The sequence below is a fragment of the Anolis carolinensis genome, chromosome 4 (genome assembly GCF_035594765.1).
Source record: "Anolis carolinensis isolate JA03-04 chromosome 4, rAnoCar3.1.pri, whole genome shotgun sequence".
NCBI classification, from domain to species: Eukaryota; Metazoa; Chordata; class Lepidosauria; order Squamata; family Dactyloidae; genus Anolis; species Anolis carolinensis.
The window spans coordinates 151,057,871-151,071,828 of NC_085844.1; the positions used below are offsets into that span (position 1 = coordinate 151,057,871).

The 13,958-nt window shown below is 38.9% G+C and overlaps 1 protein-coding gene and 1 long non-coding RNA gene across 7 annotated transcripts in view; one reads left to right on the plus strand and one right to left on the minus strand.

Annotated features, from left to right (window-relative positions):
* evi5 (ecotropic viral integration site 5) overlaps positions 1-13,958 on the plus strand; it is a 99,131-nt gene that overhangs the window by 62,083 nt on the left and 23,090 nt on the right. For 3 of the 5 annotated variants that reach the window (XM_008109238.3, XM_062977989.1, XM_062977990.1), the window contains 5 exons: positions 3,848-3,880; positions 4,413-4,559; positions 11,188-11,322; positions 12,359-12,499; positions 13,282-13,440. In XM_008109238.3, the coding sequence (XP_008107445.2) occupies positions 3,848-3,880; positions 4,413-4,559; positions 11,188-11,322; positions 12,359-12,499; positions 13,282-13,440 (615 nt within the window). The remainder of the gene's footprint in view (positions 1-3,847; positions 3,881-4,412; positions 4,560-11,187; positions 11,323-12,358; positions 12,500-13,281; positions 13,441-13,958) is intronic. The other 2 variants (XM_008109240.3, XM_008109241.3) reach the window with 2 other exon arrangements.
* LOC103278653 (uncharacterized) overlaps positions 1-13,958 on the minus strand; it is a 32,974-nt gene that overhangs the window by 7,441 nt on the left and 11,575 nt on the right. Inside the window, exons 2-3 of one of the 2 annotated variants that reach the window (XR_010005326.1) lie at positions 7,274-7,469; positions 6,654-6,860 (exon numbers count right to left, since the gene is read on the minus strand). This is a non-coding gene — a long non-coding RNA (uncharacterized LOC103278653). Of the gene's footprint in view, positions 1-6,422; positions 6,861-7,273; positions 7,470-13,958 lie in introns of those variants that run through there. The other variant, XR_010005325.1, reaches the window with a different exon arrangement.

Consider the following 13,958-nt stretch of genomic DNA (forward strand, 5'->3'; position numbering starts at 1 on the left):
CTAGCTGTTAGGATTTCTGGGAATTGAAAGCCAAAACATCTGGGGACCCACAGGTTGAGAACAAAAGGAGTAGAGGAAGACTGAATACAAAGCTCCCAGAACTGAACAGCCTCCAAAGCGACAAAATGTTGTCAATTAGGCTCTTCAATACTGAATGCAAAAACACCTTAAACAACCAAGTTGGAGAATACCCTGCGTATTTTAATGTTGTTTAGAATACCTGCTGCTGTGATATTGATATGAATAATATCGAAAGTGTTTGGTACCAGGTATTTGCTTTAAAAAAAAAAAACCAAACAAGCATCAAAACCAAGTGCTACTTTTACATGCTTCTGTAGAATGTATTGATTTGCATACATGTTGAAGCTGCATTTGATCCAAAATTTAAATATGCTCATACCTGGTTATATTGGTATTTGATATTTCTTTGAGAAACCTCAACATTCCTAACAAGTTGGAAATATTTCCCAATACCCTTGTCTTCACTGATGGGGACATGACTTGTTCCCCTCACTCTAGAAACACTCTTGACTTTTTCCCAAGGAAAGAGTCTGGCCCTTTGCTTATATCAGTGGTTATCAACCTGTGAGTCCCGAGATGTTTTGGCCTTCAACTCCCAGAAATCCTAACAGCTGGTAAACTGGCTGGGATTTCTGTGAGTTGTAGGCCAAAACATCTGGGGCCCCACAGGTTGACAACCACTATAGTATATGATCGCATACCATGATGGAAAGCTGGAGAAGGTGTATGCTAGTCTAGCACATTTCTGTGTCTTCACTTGCTATTATTTCTTCCAACTCAATGGTTCTCAATCTGGGGTCCCCAGATGTTTTTGGCCTACAACTCCCAGAAATCCTAGCCAGTTTTCCAGCTGTTAGGATTTCTAAGAGCTGAAGGCAAAAACATTTGGGGACCCCACGTTGAGAACCCCTGCTCTAACTACAACCACTGTAACTTCTTCTTTTTTTCCCTAGGAATTTACTCTGTTTTTATTTCTTTGAGGAAAAAAAATTGCTGGAGAGATTGATGGTTCTCTTTTGAGTTTCTTCCTCCCAGGAAGAGATAGAGTTCTTCAAATACTCAGAGAGGATTGTGTACTATATTCTTAATGCAGATTGAGCCAGATACTTCTATGATTTCCTGTAGTACTCTTGATTTCCAAAATATAAATAGAATTATAGAGTTGGAAGATGCCTTATGGGTCATTGAGTCCAAACTCCATGCTCAGTTATGTGTCTCCAGCATGTAATTGTCTTGATTCTTTCTGAAGATGCTCAGAGAAAGAGAGCCCAATGCCAAGCCACTCTTACTCTTAAGAAGTTCTTTCTAATTTTGAATCAAAATCTATGCTTTAATTTCAAACCAGGAACCCCCAGTGGTGCAGGGGGTTAAACCCTTGTGTCGGCGGTTCGAATCTGAGAGCGGGTGAGCTCCCTCTGTCAGCTCCAGCTCCCCATGCAGGGGCATGAGAGAAGCCTCCCACAAGGATGGTAAAACATCAAAACATCCAGGTGTCTCCTGGGCAACGTCCCTGCAGACAGCCAATTCTCTCACACCAGAAGCGACTTGCAGTTTCTCAAGTCACTCCTGACACAAAAATATTCAAACCATTAGACCTGATCCTACTTTCTCAGGAGGCAAAGAACAGACTTGCTTCCTGCTCTCTATGACAGCCCTTGAGCTATTTAAAATGTGCATTTATGTCACCTATCAGTCTTCTCTTTACCAAGCTGAACGATCCCAGGTCCTTCAGCGTAACTTCATATGCTTTGTTCTCCATATTTCTTTATTGTCCTTCTCTAAACCTGCTCCATCTTGTCTAAAATACGGCACCCAGAATGGAAAATCATAGTTCAAATGAGCACATAATGAGATGATTACTTCCTTCAACTTGGAAACAACAGTATTATTAATCCAGACTAAAATACTATACACCTTCATTTCATAATATTGCTCACTCATGTTTAGATTATGATCAACACTAATACCAGGGCTGTTTATGCATGTGGTTGTGCTGAACCAGGTACCAAATTTCCCCATCCTATGTGGCTTAAATGCAGAATTTTGTATATGTCTCCGTTAAATTTTATTTGATTAATTTCTGCCCAATGTTCTACTTCATCGATGTCCTTTTTGAATTTTGTTCCTATTTTCCAATGTGTTAGCCACCTTTCCTCATTCGGTATCATCTGCAAAGATTCTCTCCACCCCTTCATAGAAATCACTGCTAAAAGTATTGAAGAGTAATGGTGCTGTGACAGATCTATTGCACTGAAGACCTTTCACCAGTTTGAAGTTGAGTCATTGATGGTGACTTTTTCAGTACAGTTTGCCAACCAATAATGGATCAATTTGACAGTGTTCCCATATGTTCTTACATATGATCAGTTTGCTGATGAACATGTTATGTGAGAACTTTATTCAATGCTTTGTTGAAACCCAGATAAATGGCACCAAAAATTCCCACTATCTATTAAACATGATGGGGGGGGGGGTCAAGTTTAATTTGGCAGGATTTAGTTTTGGCAAATCCATGCTGCTCCTACTGATCACTACATTGTCATCAAGATACTTGCTGACAGACTTCTAGAAAGCCGTCCCTCCATATTCATGGATTCTGCATCCATGTCCACAGCTTGAAAATACTCATCCCCCAAAGAAAATCCAATTTTGAACATTATTTATTATCTTGTCAGAAGCGAATTGAGAATATACTGCAAGTTATTTTGGTGTGGGAGAATCAGCCGTCTACAGAAATGTTGCCCAGGGAATGCCTGGATGTGTTACCATCCTGTGGGAGGCTTTTCTCATGTCTCTGCATGGAAAGCTGGGGCTGACAGACGGGAATATGGGACACCATTTTACTATGTCATTATGGTATCCGCAAGTGTCTTAGAACCATATCCATGGGCTCACAATCCATGAATTCAGCTTCTGGATTCAAATGTATACAATACAGAGTGAGGAGGAGAGCTTGCCAACTACTTGCTTGTGCCTTCAAGGCAGCATAAGTGAATGGCTAGCAGGGTTTGCTGTTTCTTTACTTTGTTGATAAGATTTCATTTTTGCCTTAACTGTCCTTGATCCCTGAAAGAGTGTTTGGCTTGTCCTGTACAACTGTTCCCCAGTTTTTTTATGGTTGTATGGATTTATAAGTCTAGTCAGGAAAGTGGGGTGGCCATTATGCTTGTAACTTGAAAGTAACCCTAGCTGCCTGAATGCTTATGTTGGTCTAAAGCTGTGGTTCTCAACCTGTGGGTCCCCAAATGTTTTGACCTTCAACTCCCAGAAATACTAACAGCTGGTAAACTGGCTGGGATTTCTGGGAGTTGAAGGTCAAAACACCTGGGGACCCATGGTTTGAGAACCACTAGTCTAAAAGTTCCTTTCTGCTCCAAAATCTGGGCAGAGAGAGCTTGAGCTAATAGAAATCCCTGATAGCATTGGATCAGGTTGTGTGTTTCAGCTACTTCTCACTTTACATCACCAGACTCTGTCTCTTAAGCCTACTTTTGCCCAAATGATTCTGCCTGTTGTGATTAGCTTTACTTTTTATGTATGCTCAAATTATACCTTCTTTCAGTTATGACACATCAATCAAACAAGTTTTGTGTATAATTCTCCATCTAATAAACTGCCTTCTAAAGCTTAACATGGCTTTTCCTTCATTAAGACAGTTGAATATGGAAAGTTCTCATTTCCAAACCAAACCTTCTTTTTTGCTGCTGAAATGTTCATATTGTGTATGAAAGTAGGTAGAATTTGAGCATGATTCTTCACTCTTGATTTTGTCACTTTGTTTTCTTTTTTTTTCTCTTACGCCTATCTGATTTTTTCCTTTTTGTAGGAAAGTGCTTCCTTGGCAGATAGATTGATACAGGTATAGTTCTTTAGTCTTTCACCTTAATTTGTTTCCTGCTCTCGGGGGAAAAAAACAGCTTTCTGTTTTTAATGCATGCTTAACTTCATGCATTTTCAAACTGAAGTTGGCTACCCTTGCTGACTGAATGACTTGACAATAGCAGCTCTATGTAGAATAATATTTAGATATATACCTGCACGTTACTCCTAATGATACTTGAAATGCTTAGTAATTGCTGGGTTCTAATTCTGTGGCATCACTAATTCAGTAAAACGCTACAAAGCTGCGATGGATCCGCATGCACAATGGAGTCATAAATGCATGGACAAAAGTTCTACCTAATGTAAGGTCACAATTGTCCTTAGGAATACTAAAAAATTTAATGGAATGTGATACTGCAGAACTTTACTTCACTAAATTTATATAATGCCTGTAACAATTTTGTGATGATTTGCAAGAATTTAACCATATGGCAGTATAAATATGTAAAACTCTCGGTCTTCCCTGGATCGGTCCTCCATTTGATTTAAAAAGAAAATTATGTCCTAAGGGACAAGTGACAAGGGCCCAGGAGGCTGAGGAAAACTACCTCATAAAACGGGAGCTGGCCACTATCAAACAGCAGAGTGATGAGGCTGTTACTAAACTGGAGCATGCTGAGAATACCGTCAGAGAGCTCCAGCAGCAGCAACAAAGGGTAAGGCACCTGGTAGCACGTTAATCGCTCACCTTTTTCTTTCACTTGTGCTTTCCTTCTGTTAATCATAGCATGATCTGTCTTCTGTTTCTCTGAATATGTTGCTTTTTTATGCTGTCTGTGTTACTTAAAAAGTAGATCACTATGTATGAGCTGAATTTTTATACAGTAGAGCCTCCACATTCAAGGCGAGGGGTTGGGATGCAGGACCCCCATGAAATGGAAGAACAGTCAATTTTTAAAACTTTGCTTGTTTTTTTTACCTGAAAAAACACTTTTCTAAGCCCCTATCTACACTGCCATATAAAATCCAGATTATCTGCTTTGAACTGGATTATATGGCAGTGTAGATTTATCTAATCCAGTTCAAAGCAGATAATGTGGATTATCTACTTTGATAATCTGGATTAGAGGGAAGAGTAGAAAGGGGCCTAGGAATCTCTAGGTCAGAGCTTTGCAAACATTTCATGTTGATGACATTTTTTAAATATGCATCATTTCACAACCCAGTAATTCAGTTTTACTGGCAAACCAGAGTTTGAACCAGTGGTTCTCAACCTGTGGGTCCCCAGATGTTTTGGCCCTCAACTTCCAGAAATCCTAACAGTTGGTAAACTGGCTGGGATTTCTGGGAGCTGTAGGCCAAAACACCTGGGGACCCACAGGTTGAAAACCACTGGTTTAAACCAACCCCTTATAAGAGATACAGACACATACAGAAACTGTAATATCAAAATGTAGTGGAATACAGTATATATCATGAAAACCTTTCATTTATATTTTTAATAAATGAGTTATTGCTTATTTTTCATAGACTAAGATATCTCTCATTATGTTTGCGCAACACACCTGCATTCTGCAGCCGACACACTGACGTGTCGTGATATACAGCTTGTCAATAAAGTGTCAATAAAGCTTGACACTTTAAGAACTAGAACAAATCAAAGGATGGATTCTTGAAGAATTTGCGTATTGTTAATCATCATTGTTGCTATACTAATTTCGGGGGGGGGGGGATCACCCTCAGTGGTTCGTTCTGGTATTTTACAGGTCACTTGATTTGTTTTTTAAATTAAAATCTAATAGCAAAAACATCAGCAGTTGACTAGCAAAGAAACATCTAGGCTGTAAAATGTGAATCAGCATCCTTGGCGTTAGTGTTATTTTAAAAGGTGTGCAGTATGAACTCTTCTCCGTAGCAATTAACAATGGGAAAGGAGACTGCAGCACATATCCTCGATCTAAAAATATCTTTCAGCATGTATAATTCCCTTCCCACCCAGAGCTTTGGTGTTTGGATCTAATGCCACTAAAGCCCTGTGTTGATGTTAAATTTTATAAGTAGTGCCATAATACCTATTTCAAGATGCTCACTTCAATATCATATAGAATATTGGGAATGAGTAATATTAATGAGGATTAGTTGGAGTTTAATGTGATGATGGGAAGTTAGATGTTCTGGTTGTTCTGGATTAGGGCACCATCTAGTGGAAATACTTGTCAATATGGAATTTTAATTTTGTCACCATTAAACAGCATTCCTTATTTGCTAAGTCTCAACTGGAGTTGATGTGGTTGATTTCTGAGAAAATCTAATATCACACAATTTGGTAGCAACATGAAATACAGAAATACTAGTGGTTTCAGCCCTATTCAATGCTGAGTCAGTGTCCCTGTAATTGTCACTTTAGCCAATCTTTTGTTTTGCCTTTATTCACTGAGCTTTTGTTTGTACTTTTCTGATTTCATTATTGCTGCTGTCTAAAATTCTGTTGTTTTCCTCTAAAGACTGTAAGAAAAAGAGAAATTAATTGTGATCCATAAATATTTCCTCCTACATTTGCTGGTGTTAGGGGTACAGGATCCCCATGAACATTGGGAAAAAAGTGATTATTTTTTTTCTACGCAAGGACACCTCCCTAGGAATCGCTGGGTTTTCCAGTGCACTTCCATGGTCAACTTCTAGTCAACTTCTATGGACAATGTCTGGTGGAAGTTGACCACAGAGTTGTACTGGGAGATTTAGAGATCTGCAAAAATTAAAGCCACAAATATAGAGGTCTAACTATAGGTTTTAATTTTAATGGCACTTACTCTTCCCCTATAGCTTAATACAGAAGTGATAGGACTGGAGCTAATTCAGAAATGAAGTGGCTTCTACTTTGTTGCATCGAGTGATTCCTGGGGTATTTTCTGACCTCACTGGGATTCCTGTGTCGTTCACTGGATGCAAATGGACTGTCCTTTGTCTCTAGAAGAGTACATAGATATAGAATGTAGTTTCTATTCCAATGTCCAGACCTAAAGAGATAGAAAGCAATTCATATAAGGCAAAACAATTGTTTCTGCAACATTAAAAAGTTACAAACATTAAGTAGAATTGTGATTTTAATATTGAATGTAATGTTTTAAATGTTTAATATGCATTAATTTTAAATTTAATTGGTTTTAAGTCTCTGTTTGTATGTATTTTATGGCATCTAATGGTTGCCATATGTAAGCCGCCTTGAGTCCCCTTCAGGGTAGAGAAAGGCATGGTAGAAATAAGGTAAACAATAAATAAATAAATAAATAAATAAATAAAATTCATGACTGCAGTTCCAAATGTGTAACTAGTGTTATGTATTCATAACGGATATGGATTCCAAATCCCTACATATTAACTAGTCTAGGGAATACATAGAGATCATGAAAGTCCCGCAGAACTGTCTTACCATGTATCAGGTTCTGCAAGCAAATGGAATCTGTTCTCTCCTCAATTGGGATAGAGCTGACTGCCATTCTTTGTTCAAGCTCCTATACAGCTATCCAGAGCAGATCACTGTTCGTGCTGTAGTCGTCCTTGCAAGGAAATTTCCTTCTTATGCAGTGGTAAAGGGCAATGGATTTGGTTGATTCGTTGTTTCGCCCCTAAATATAGATAGCGGGTAGCAAGAAATGCAGACATTTTGTTTGTAATCTTTCATGTGGCAGTGTTGTAAAATGTTTAATTTTAGTTGTATTTTTGTTTAAATTCTGCAGCAAATATGATTCTGGTGCTAAAAAGTCCCTTGTGGTTGCAAAAAAGAAAAAATGCTGCCTTGTAATTACATTACATTAAATGTCTTTCTATAGATGAGAAAATATACCCATCAGTGAACGTATCCAGTCTGTTTCTGATGGAAAGAGAATGAGATTTTATCATTAGGAGGATTCAAATCGGCAATGTGCTTGGGGGTGGGGGTCTGTTAGAGGTTTTAATACCAGTGAAGCCAAACCTTCTGTACTTTGTGTTTCACTTTCATTCCAGTTACATTTTGATTATTTTTGAAATGCTCAGAATTGTGTGATGAAGGATATAGGGATTAGGTGACGTATATTTAGTTGTCATCTATGAGTAAAATTGGATGGCCTTGGACAATTCACTGTGTCCTTAGAGGGCTGAGGGTATAGAAAATTGAAAAACAGTTTGGGTTGAGGTGATAAAATGAAGTCATAGAATTGGAAGAGAGACCACAAGGGTTATCCAGTCCAACCCCCTGCCAGGCATGAACACACAGTCAAAGCACCCCCAACAGATGGTCATCTAGCCTCTTCTTCTACTCCAGAGAAGTAGACTCCAACATGTTTTGCCTTTGTTAGAGGCTGAAAGAGCGTGACTTGCCCAACATCACCCAGCAGATTTCCATGGCTGAACCCTGGTCTCCATAATCTTATTCTAACACCCAAACCACTACATTACATTGGCTCTTGTAGTGAAAAATGGAGGGCAGACACCACAAGAGGGAACAGTGAGCTATAGAAAACATTTTAAAATCAGATGTCTGCACATATTCAGGTGTCTCCTGCTTAACAGCCACAGACACTAGAACATTTTAAAACAGAAATTGATGTTAGACACTCTACTTTTTACTGTGCACCAAATTAAGGTTAGTTTCCACTGGTCTATTTTTTACCTTAACTATCTTCACTTGAAATTGTTGTTAGGTTTCGCTGAAATTTTACTTCAGTGGAAATTCCAGATGCCTGAAGAAGAACATGATGTTTTGATGTTATGTTTCTGCACTACAAATATCTTTATGTTATATCATATTTTTAGAATAGTTTAATTGAAATAAAAGCATAATCATAAGTGATGTTAAGTATTCCCTAGGAAATATACTATTGATTTTAAAAATATGAGTTAAATATATGCCATCTTAAAGCATAGTAGATATTAGTCCCTAGAGATTTAAATTCATATTAAATAGCTGTATTTCTCTGAGTTCTTTAGTTACCTAGAAAGAATCTGCTTCCAAATATTGTAGCAGAGGTATATGGGAAAAGGTGAGTTTGGAATTCAAAAGAGGAGCGGAATTCAAAATGATCTTAACAGTTTAGAGAGATGTAACAAAACTAACAAAATGAAGTTCAGCAGAGACAAATGCAAAATACTCCACTTAGGGCAGAAACAATGAAATGTAAAAATACAGAATGTGGGATGCCTAGCTCGACAGCTGAACGTGTGAAAAAGATCTTGGAGTACTCGTGGACAACAAGTTAAACATGGGCCAACAATGTGATGCGGCTGCTAAAAAAGCCCATCTAGTGTCTAGATCCAGAGGAGTCATGCTCCCCCTCTATTCTACCTTGGTCAGACCACATCTAGAATACTGTGTCCAATTCTGGGCACCGCAATTGAAGGGAGATGTTGACAAGCTGGAAAGTCTCCAGAGGAGGGCAACTAAAATGATCAAGGGGCTGGAGAACAAATCCTATGAGGAGCGGCTTAAAGAACTGGTCATGTTTAGCCTGCAGAAGAGAAGGCTGAGGGGAGACATGATAGCCATGTATAAATATGTGAGGGGAAGTCATAGGGAGGAGGGAGCAAGCTTGTTTTCTGCTGCCCTGGAGACTAGGACGCGGAACAATGGCTTCAAACTACAGGAAAGGAGATTTCACCTGAACATTAGGAAGAACTTTCTCACTGTGAGAGCTGTTCAGCAGTGGAACTCTCTGCCACAGACAGTGGTAGAGGCTTTTAAACAGAGTCTGGATGGCCATCTATCGGGGGTACTATAAATGTGATTTTCCTGCTTCTTGGCAGAATGGAGTTGGACTGGATGGCCCACAAGGTCTCTTCCAACTCTATGATTCTTAGAGTACAACAATAATAGCTTTGAAGAGGCATAGAGTGATGTAGAAAAGACCAAATTAAGGGAGGGCTAGACAGCGATTGGAGCTGCCTTTAACGATTGTACAGTAATTTGGCAACATCTATGAAATTATGTACAGGAAAAGTGTTCTTACAAAAAGTAATTGCAGGGGTCATAATAGCTTTTATAAGGAATACATGTCTGTGGCAATTCAAGTATCTTCCTGCTATTCAAGTATCTGTCTGCTATTTTATAGTGAAAGACACTTTTACAATACTGTTGTATGATTCTCCACTCTTAATTCAATGGCTGCCAATTGCAGGGATTGGGGGGGGGGATCCTAAATTTTACTGGTAGAAAATATGGGTGACTGTTAGTTGGAAATAGCAACCCAACTCCCATAAACTTAGTTAGCTTTAAGCCTTCCAGATGTTGTTGGTTGCAACTTTCAGCGTTGGCTAAGATTTCTGCAAGTTATCATGCCAACTGAAGTAGAGTGCATTGCCTCAACTTCTGAATTAGACCCTTAGTAACAAATTACCACAGACATAAATCTGTTAACTGTAATGAGTAACCTCACCATGGGTGATATTTCTTTGCCATGGGTGGTACTTTGGAGGGGTAGTTGTAAATGCTGTGCCAAATAAAGATGCCCCGGGAGAGCAAGGCTGGCCTTTCATTACTCACCGCAGCAGACTGGGGGTGACTCACGAACTTTGGACTTGGAAAAACACAATGACTTAACGGCTAGCTGAAGAAGTAAAAATATGTAGGTCTTAAAATACCTCTGTCATACCTTCAGGTTTAGGTGCAGTTTGTCAACAGAGACCAATTTCTTGTGGCGCCACGAAATGCAGAACATTCTGACTAACCGAGTGACTAAAACAAAGCTTGGGATAACCGGAGGTGTGCTTCCCACAGCTTTCAAAACAATCTAATGTCCTATTTAAACCTCAGGTGTGTGGGATATTGTAAAAATCACTGTCACAAGCCATTCAGTGCAAGTTATTGTCTTTGGGTACCTGCTTCCCAATACGAGTAAATCCTGTTTTGTTTGTTTGGATGATGCTCTAAGCATGTACTGCAGGAAAGAAGCCTGTGTTTCTCCAAGCCAGAAATCCATCTTTTTCCTGCTTGTTACCTTGCTTTCAGTACATAGGCCAATATATCTACAGTTCAAGGCTTTGTCCTCTGTAATCTCTGTGATTCACCTATCATATGCCTGCATAAATGCACATCTGGAAAATTATAGCTGAGTAGCTTTTGATGGAAACCTTGTCCACACACTTCCAATACAATGGCCTAGCTATCCTTCCCTAGTCTGTCACCAGAGCTAAAGCATTCAGGAAGTTGTCCAATTACCAATCCAGTCTTTCTTGATTTTTAAAAAATCATATGTGGTTACTGTTGAGTATAGCTTTATGTTTTATTATATTAATATAATGCTCATTAGTTCATTAGGCAATCACTTGATCTCTCTCTTAATATTGATGTTGGATTTTCTTGATCTACAGCACAAGTGCAGTTCCCGCTATAGTGAAGATTTCGTGCTGCGGTTGGAAAAAGAGCTAGTACAGGCGAGGCTCAGTGAAGCCGAATCCCAGTGTGCTTTGAAAGAAATGCAAGATAAAGTTCTTGAGATGGAAAAGGCAAGTGGAACCAGAATATTTTGTTCAATAAAGCTGAGCTTCCTGGGTCTCTTGAACTTAGCATAAAATATCCCATAGAGCTTTTGCTTAATGATAAGTAGAGTTTATGCTTTGCCAACACAAGAATGGTTTTTGCAATGATTAAACTGTTTGGAAATAGAATATATGAAAGGTCTCCTCTTGTTTACTTCTTTCAACATCCGAAGTATTATTATGAATTTATTAATAATACATATTCTAAGGAGCCCTTGATGGCTCAGCAGGTTAAACCACTGAGATGCTGAACTTGCTGACCAAAAGGTTGGCGTTTTGAATCCGGGAAGCGTGGTGAACTCCCGCTGTTAGCCCCAGCTTCTGCCAACCTAGCAGTTTGAAAACATGCAAATGTGAGCAGATCAATAGGTACTGTTCCAGCAGGAAGATAACTGCGCTTCATGGAGTCATTCTGGCCACATGACCTTGGAGGTGCCTATGGACAATGACAACTCTTCATCTTCGAAATGGAGATGAGCCCCAGCCCTCAGAGTCGGACACAACTAGAGTTAATGTCAAGGGAAAACTTTTACCTTTTACATATTCCACCTTTCCCCTAATATTGAGATTCAGTAGTACCATTGGTGGATGCATGAGAATTTCTGCAGTAGAAATTTCTGTCTCAGAGTGGTTCAGTTGTCCTCTGCACTTTCAAACTTCTGACAAGCAACTCAACAAATTTTTATTCACATGAGTTTTTTGTGAGTCGTAATACCTACTTTTCCAAATAATTATTGTCCTGCATTTAAGTGTCCAGTGCCTTGCAGAAGTAGTCACCTGCTTCTCTTTCACTTTTCCACATTTTATCGCATTACAACCTGGAACTGAAATGGAATTAGCTGGCATTGTTACCAATTGAAATACTCAGTGTTATGAAAATGCAGAACATTTTGTGGTGCCTCAGATAGTTTGTATGTGTGTCCCTCAAAATATGTCCTATTGTTCTTGAGTTCTTTTCCTGTTATGTGCTGTCTCACCTTCTTGAAAACTTATTTTATTGCAGAAGAATAGTTCTTTTCCTGATGAAAATAATATTGCTAGGCTTCAAGAAGAACTAATTGCAGTGAAGCTAAGAGAGGCAGAAGCTCTGGTGGGTCTCAAAGAACTTAGACAACAAGTTAAAGATTTGGAGGAACATTGGCAGGTAAGGCTAAGTAACCAGAGAATTTGTTTATCAGTAAAGGTTTGGATTAGTAGTGGGCAAGGCTGGAATCCATGCAGAGGAATAGAATCACAAGTATGCTAGGTGTAGATTCAGAAATCACAAGTATTCATTTTGATAGCTGGTTTTTAGCAAATACTTTTTAAAAACTTGTTTCTGCAGTTGAGATGGTCATAAACTTCTTGGGAGATGTGTGGATCCCTAAACCGAATAAATAAATAAATAAATAAATAAGAAATAATTACAGCCATCTCATATGCTTGGTTATGTAGAAGTAATGTCAGTTGAGTAGTTCAGTGAGACTGCTTTTGGAATTGCTCTTATCTATAATGTTGTCTTAAATTAGACATCTTTGTATGTAATGTAAAAAAGATCAGCACATAATAGATGTTTCTGTGGATGAGCAAAATTTTAAAATGTTATTGAGACTATTCCATACATTGACAGGCTTTTGTCCATATGATCATATTTATGGCTGAAAGCTTCTTGCTCTAAGCCAGTGGTTCTCAACCTGTGGGTCCCCAGGTGTTTTGGCCTACAACTCTCAGAAATCCCAGCCAGTTTTCTAGCTGTTAGGATTTCTGGGAGTTGAAGGCCAAAACATCTGGGGACCCACAGGTTGAGAACCACTGCTCTAAGCATTGTGTTCCTATTCCTGCAACTCTGCTTGTATCCAGTATTGTTTGATCCTTGCTTAATCTCAATTGAAGATTTTTTAAAATTTTCAAGACAGAATGTGTATTAAAATTTAGCAATGTTTTTAGCGCCATCTAGTTCGCACTACAGGAAGATGGAAAGAAACACCCAAAAAGAACGCTGTGAGTGAGCTGCAGGATGAACTAATGACAGTCAGACTCCGAGAAGCAGAAAGTCAAGCAGAGTTGAAAGAGGTAAAACAGAGGATGATGGAAATGGAAACACAGGTAAGAGCACTAGTTTCTTAAAGGGTACTGTGTGTCAGAGCTTCATTGATGGCCTTTCCAGACAGACCTTATATCCCAGAATTAGATCCCAGGTTTTCTGTTTATCCCAGATTATCTAGCAGTGTGGACTCATATAATCCAGTTTAAAGCAGAAAACCTGGGATCAGTTCCTGGGATATAGGGCCTGTGGAAGGGAGAATTCCCTGGACTTGATAATATATCTGGAAGTTGCCACTGTAATAGGAAAGATCCACACATTTCTGAAGCTTCGGGTTTGATCTTGGGCCTGCCACAATTTTTCAACCTAACTTACTTCATCAAGATGTTAAAATGGAATAAAGCCCCTTTAAAGTACCTTGAAGTATTTGGAATGAAGTAGTTGTGTTGATGATAGTACGGATGGAAATCCTTGATAACTTCACCCTCTTTTACGATAACACTGGCCAACACACACTTTGCTGCCTTTAATATTAGACCTGTTTCTGGGTGTATTTGATCTGCTGATTTCAAAAATGGCA